The 6437-nt window shown below is 38.3% G+C and overlaps 1 protein-coding gene and 1 long non-coding RNA gene across 5 annotated transcripts in view; one reads left to right on the plus strand and one right to left on the minus strand.

Moving 5' to 3' along the window:
- The window catches only part of LOC307004883, a 43668-nt gene extending 41108 nt beyond the window's left edge, over positions 1 to 2560 (minus strand). For all 3 annotated transcript variants that reach the window (XR_013799166.1, XR_013799167.1, XR_013799168.1), the window contains exons 1-2: positions 2313 to 2560; positions 1312 to 1434 (exon numbers count right to left, since the gene is read on the minus strand). This is a non-coding gene — a long non-coding RNA (uncharacterized lncRNA). The remainder of the gene's footprint in view (positions 1 to 1311; positions 1435 to 2312) is intronic.
- chrm2a (cholinergic receptor, muscarinic 2a) overlaps positions 1 to 6437 on the plus strand; it is a 109443-nt gene that overhangs the window by 101440 nt on the left and 1566 nt on the right. Inside the window, exons 1-2 of one of the 2 annotated variants that reach the window (XM_079623958.1) lie at positions 2761 to 2854; positions 3416 to 6437. The exon at positions 3416 to 6437 is cut by the window's right edge and continues 1566 nt beyond it. In XM_079623958.1, the coding sequence (XP_079480084.1) occupies positions 3465 to 4934 (1470 nt within the window). In that variant the 5' untranslated portion in view covers positions 2761 to 2854; positions 3416 to 3464 and the 3' untranslated portion in view covers positions 4935 to 6437. Of the gene's footprint in view, positions 1 to 2760; positions 2855 to 3415 lie in introns of those variants that run through there. The other variant, XM_079623957.1, reaches the window with a different exon arrangement.

Consider the following 6437-nt stretch of genomic DNA (forward strand, 5'->3'; position numbering starts at 1 on the left):
AAATTGCTCGTTAATTTCACAAATGAAAGGCATGTAGAAAACTAAGAAGTATGTTTTTGTGTAAAACATACTCCAATAATCTTTGCTTACAACTTAAAAAAAAAATATATATATATTAAATGTGCAAAAAGTACCTGATAAGATTCATGTTTTACAGTCTAAAAATGTTAACCGGAAATAAATCAAGACTAAAACTAAAAACAAAAATTGATTCAATTATAGATTATAGAAAAATAGCTAAAAACCAGTAATAAAATGTCAAAAGCACATAAAAATGTAACTAACATTAACGTAAAAATAAATAATAGGTAAATAAAAGAATAGTTATTTTGAAAAATAAAATAAATTCATTTCAAAAAACTAACAAAAAAACTAAAAAGAAAAAAAAAGGATAACTACTTTTTTCCCCAAGGGGAATATTCACAAATATGTATAAATAAGTCATTAAAAATTACAACAAAAACATTTGCACCAACCAAGCACAACATCTTTTGATTGTTAACTTATCAATAAGCTAACATAAAACTCTAACGCAGTCAATTTAGAGTTGAGTGCTTATAAAAGAGTTAATAATATGATGCACACCATTGCTGCCTGTGTACAGCATCCCTAAACTGTAGTCTTAATTAAGATGCATTAGAAGGCAGATGACTGTATAGGCAGCAAGGGATCTCACTAGGCTTTGGAACAGAGCCATTATGTACACATGACTGTGTAAAAGCCAGGCTGCAGATGGCCTGTAGCGCGAAGTGATGTGTCGTGTTGCGGTTAGCATTGTTGCCGTTTGCCTCTTCTAAAAACACAGATTGCTGGACATGGAGCGTTTTTATAGGGATTAGTTTGGCTTAGTGCCGTGGCTAACACTATGATTAGGGCTTTCTGGCACTGGAGATAAGTGAATTCTCTCTGGTTATTCAGAGGCTGTTCAGGGGGAAAAAGCAGCAAATAAGGCACCGTTTTAATAGAGAAAAACAGAGTGAACTGTGGCTCTGTAAGACTGATAACCTCTTCCCTCTAATCACCATTACCGGACTCGTATCTATTCACATTCACAGAGAGAGAGAGAGAGAGAGAGAGAGAGAGAGAGAGAGAGAGAGAGAGAGAGACAGACAGACACGCATTAGGTTAATTTCGCCCCATGGCGCACATATGGGAACCGTTCCTTTTGCTCTAATCCTGATTTTTAATACAAAGAGGAAAGGCACGACTGAGCCAGAAGCGGGAGATTAAACTGACAGTACCAATTTGTCGTATTTCTGATATTTTCAAACAGCTGAAAGGTTACAGAACCAACTCTTGAATTCATACAACCTGTTGTGTGCAGTCATCCATGATGCACAGATGTCGGCTTCTTCTATTTTTAGGACCATTAAGATTTGTTTGCCCTCTGACACTATTTCCATGACAATTGAAAAAGGATGTCTCCTCACTTCACTGCAAAAAAAAGAGAAAGAAAATTATTAATATAACAATATTATATGTTATATAATACAAAAAAGTTGCATGAAAAATAATTTTGTTCATTTCAATCTGCATTTATACACCTGTAATTTCTAATTAGATGCAGTAAAATAACAGCAATGAGAATAAAAATATATCTTAATGCCCCTCAAACAGGCTAAATGTGATTCTTGATACATAACATATTTTCTAATTATTTTGGTTTGGGGCTGAAATGTAACCTGGACGTGTTTACATGAGATTCATTATTTTAAGTTATATATTTATATAACTCGAGTTATTCGATTCTGGTGCTGTTTAGGACCCAGAAACTTAATGAAAAACACATTTAATCTTCAAACAACCATATAAGTCAATTCGAGAAATGGTTGTTGACAGACTGTACATAAAGCAGGCCTGAAGTAAACGCACTCACGGTGTAATTGAATGCTGGAGATGGATCAGACAGCGTGTTGACTTTAAAGCAGAAGTTGAAAGCCCACGAACGCTTTCAAGTTCGAGCAGTGCTTTAAATTTCACTTTCACTTAATTTCATCCGTTTCATTATTCACATTAGTTGAAATCCCATCCCTCACATTTTAATTGACGAGATGAATTGGCACTCTAACAATATATTTCGATGTTTTACGAGTGTGTGATCATCGAAACTGCCCAAAAATAATTGGTTCCATGTTCAATTACACTAAGCCACCGAATATTAAATCACATAAACTACACGGTTCAACTTCTCCGCTGTTTCCATGGAGACCAACCACATTTCTTTGAAATATGACTTGAATATTATTTGTTTCAAATTGTGACTCTGTACGAAATACACAGTTGGGAAGTATTAAAAAAAAACACACACTTACTGTAATAATTACCGCTCTGGAACGGGAGAGTATTCAACTTTTTCAGTGAAACTGGAAACATTCCCCTCAGGTGAACTTCTTGTCTTCAAATATGCTGAACCTGACCACTTTCTGTTAACAAGTGCGGCTGCCAGATGTCCTCATCAGTTTATATAGGTGGTTATTCTGTTATTTTACATTTTATAAATCAGCATTATTGATTTATAAACTTATAGTGAGGTAAACTCTGAGCGGCGCTCACCTCACGCGCTTCCCGCCGTTTCTCATTGCAGGCGCACGTGACGCGTCAGTTAGCCTAATTGAATTTCAGCGCGAAAATATTACAATTACAGACGCGTTTTAACAGTCAACACAGCATTGTAAATCCTGCACAGTTTTATTTATATATATTTTTAATTTTATTTTATGTACATTTATAACACTATACTTTGTATTATATTACCTTTAGATCCAATTACAAAAAATAGTGCTGCTGTGAGGGTGTTTCTACAGCAAATGTGGGAGTGATGGTCAAATTGACATATTTCTCTCTTCTGACTGCCGTTATCAATCTCTCACGATTTTTGTAACTCTTTTTGACAATTGTGAAATTTTAGCAATTTTCTTTTGCTATGTGAGCAAATGGGAACACAAAAAATATATATTTCTCATTCATCGTATGGCGACTTCTGAGAAATCCGGATAAGTAGAGAAATAAAACTAGTACAGAAACATTATTTCAGCACTTAACATTCAATTGAATAAATCAATTGAAATACTAATTAAAATAAAAAAGACTATAAAAATGATATATCAGCAAATTAATAATAGTGAACAATTACCAGGCTTCTCATTCTTGTCTTCTTATGTCTGATGGTTTTCTTGACATTTATGATCAATCATTCATAATCATTTAAATATAACATTTGTAATAATAAAATGTTCATATCTTTTGATACCATCACGGTACTGTTTGTAAGATAAATTTATGTAGGCATAAATTACATACAGTGCATTGTCTGTCTTTCTCATTTTGGAGTGTCTTACAATGACGTGAAGAGATTCAGATCCATGTTTTGTCACATAATTTGCAACATACTAAATGTCTTTTTTCTCCCATATAGGTGTCGGAAGTCATACGTATCGTGAACTGACCAGCTGTACCCGAGCACCATGGATACAATAAACTTCACCTTCTGGAACGCCTCTGAGGGCAACGAGACCATGCAGACAGTGGACGAGAGCCCGTATAAGACAGTGGAGGTGGTGTTCATTGTACTGGTGGCCGGCTCACTAAGCCTAGTGACCGTTATCGGGAACATCTTGGTCATGCTTTCCATCAAGGTAAACAGAAGCCTGCAGACTGTCAACAATTACTTCTTGTTTAGCCTGGCCTGTGCTGACCTAATCATTGGCCTTTGCTCTATGAACTTGTACACAGTCTACATTGTGATCGGATACTGGCCGCTTGGCCCGGTTGTGTGCGACTTGTGGTTGGCGCTGGACTACGTGGTTAGCAATGCCTCGGTCATGAACCTGCTGATTATTAGCTTCGATCGCTATTTTTGTGTCACCAAGCCACTCAGTTATCCGGTGAAGAGGACGACTAAAATGGCCGGCATGATGATTGCGGCGGCATGGGTTTTATCCTTCATTCTCTGGGCTCCGGCAATCCTATTCTGGCAGTTTATCGTTGGTGGGCGCACAGTGCCAGAGAGGGAGTGCTATATCCAGTTCTTCTCCAACGCCGCGGTCACTTTCGGCACAGCTATAGCTGCTTTCTACCTGCCAGTGATCATCATGATGGTGCTGTACTGGCAGATTTCCCGTGCTAGCAAGAGCCGCGTCAAGAAGGACAACCGCAAGCCATCGGGTGCCAACCTCGACGTGGCCTCTTCCAATCAGATCCGTGAAAACACAACCAACAAACCCACCAACAACAACCTAACAGCTGAAGAAACAGATCGAGGACAGACCCAGCTAACAGATGACGCCGCCAACCAACATGATGCCAAACTCCAGAACGGCAAAGCGCCATCAACGGCGAGTGGAGAAGCGGAAGATGGCGGACGAGGAAACGAGGAGAAAGAAAGCTCAAATGACTCCACCTCTGGAAGTGGCGCCGTTAACAATCAAAAAGAGGAGGTGGCGGCGCCATCAATAGCCGAGGAGAACCAAGCTCCTGCAAGGCATCGCGCCAAAGCTGGCGGATCCAAACTGACCTGCATCAAGATCAACACCAAATCGCCAAAAGGAGACTGCTACGCGCCTTCGAACGCGACTGTAGAGATCGTTCCTGCGACCGAAAGGCAGAATCACGTGGCGAGGAAAATCGTGAAAATGACCAAGCAGCCGCCGAAGAAGAAAAAGGCGCCGTCTTCTCGGGAAAAGAAGGTTACGCGCACCATTATGGCCATATTGGTGGCGTTTGTTGCAACTTGGACGCCTTACAACGTCATGGTCCTGATCAACACCTTCTGCTCCAGCTGCATTCCCAACACCGTGTGGACCATCGGATACTGGCTCTGCTACATCAACAGCACGATTAACCCCGCCTGCTACGCCCTCTGCAACATCACCTTCAAAAAGACCTTCAAACACCTGCTGCTCTGCCAGTACAAGAACATACGCTCCACCCGATGAGCGGAAACTGTGTGTGTGTGCATGCCTTATATTTTACATGTGCGTGTTCTGGTGACAACGGTATATGTGTGGATGTGTTTGGATGTGTGAAGAGGAGTCAAACCAGTTCAAATCGTCAGCAATTAGGGCAAATTTAGATTAATTTTTCCCATTGAAATGATTGGGAAAAGTGTCCAAATATAACGGAGACCCATCAACACCCGCCATACAGTTTTATAAATCCTCCATCTTTGTAGATTAAACTTTTTTCTTTGGCTTTCAGCTACAAATCAGACTGCATTTAACAGATTTTACCATGTTTTTAAATCAGATTTGCAGTCAGAAAATTGTGTCTACAGGTGTGTGTTTGCATTCATTGTTTTTATATATATATTTCGATAGATAGATGGTCTGTTGTAGCACTTTACACACATAGATGTGATGCATGTCACAAAAGGAGGAAAAGATGTGCTCAAATATTTGATTTATAAACAAAAATGTTAAAAGAACAACAAAAAAAGCGAGCATATATAAATGGTCAGATTGGAGTCTGTCCTATTCAATATTACACAAATAAGGGGACAACAGGGCTGACTGAAGATCCAAACCAAATGCGTTTGAGCTTCAGTATAAAATCACACCTGTATATACGTGTATATAATCATGTACTGTATCTGTGTCGTGTGTGTGTGTGTGGTTGCATGCTGGATGATGATGTGTGCGCTCAACATTAAAATTCACTTAAATTAGTCAACATGAAGCCCGTTTACTTGTGTAATCAGGAATATTCAACTTGATTTAACCTTTCCCTCGCGGGTCAAAATGACCCGAAACCCTAAAATTAAAGCCTACTTACATTTTTTTTTTTTTTTTTCGAGAATGCTTATTTTATTTCATTTTTATAATATTTTTTAAATGAATTTTTTTACCTTTAAATTACTCGATTTGATCAATAAATAATACATAAATAGTCATTTAAGTACATTCCTCACATTCTTTCAACTTAAATTCAAAATTACTCATGTACTTTCATGCATTATCCTTTTAATTCAGCTCAGAATATCTTACATTGGGTGTCTTTGCCGACCTCTTGTGGGAAAATAATAATATAACATGATGGTTCACGACTCTTGCCACTAGATGGCCTTATAGCTCTATATGGAGTAAACGAGCTGTTCCGCTGGGTCCTAAATCAGTTTCTCTTCAGTTTGCATTCAGATACACATGTAGACATAACATTTGGTAACGTTTTAGCATTTTTAGATCAAATTTTGAGCATTTTTTGTTTTTTCTATGTGTTTTTCTGAAGCATTCCTCGCATTCCTAATTGGGGGCAAATTTACCCGCGAGGGAAGGATTTGTTACTTTTTTAAAGGTCCCATATTGTCAAAACTGAAATTTCCTGGCTTTTTTCATGATAGCAGAGGTCTGGGGGTTATTAAACTATCATATAAGTTTTAAAACAGTTGATCCACAGACAAATGCACACAGTAGCTGTGCCTTTTCAGAGCCTTTGTGACTTCC

This window comes from Phoxinus phoxinus (assembly GCF_949152265.1).
Source record: "Phoxinus phoxinus genome assembly, chromosome: 9".
NCBI lineage: Eukaryota > Metazoa > Chordata > Actinopteri > Cypriniformes > Leuciscidae > Phoxinus > Phoxinus phoxinus.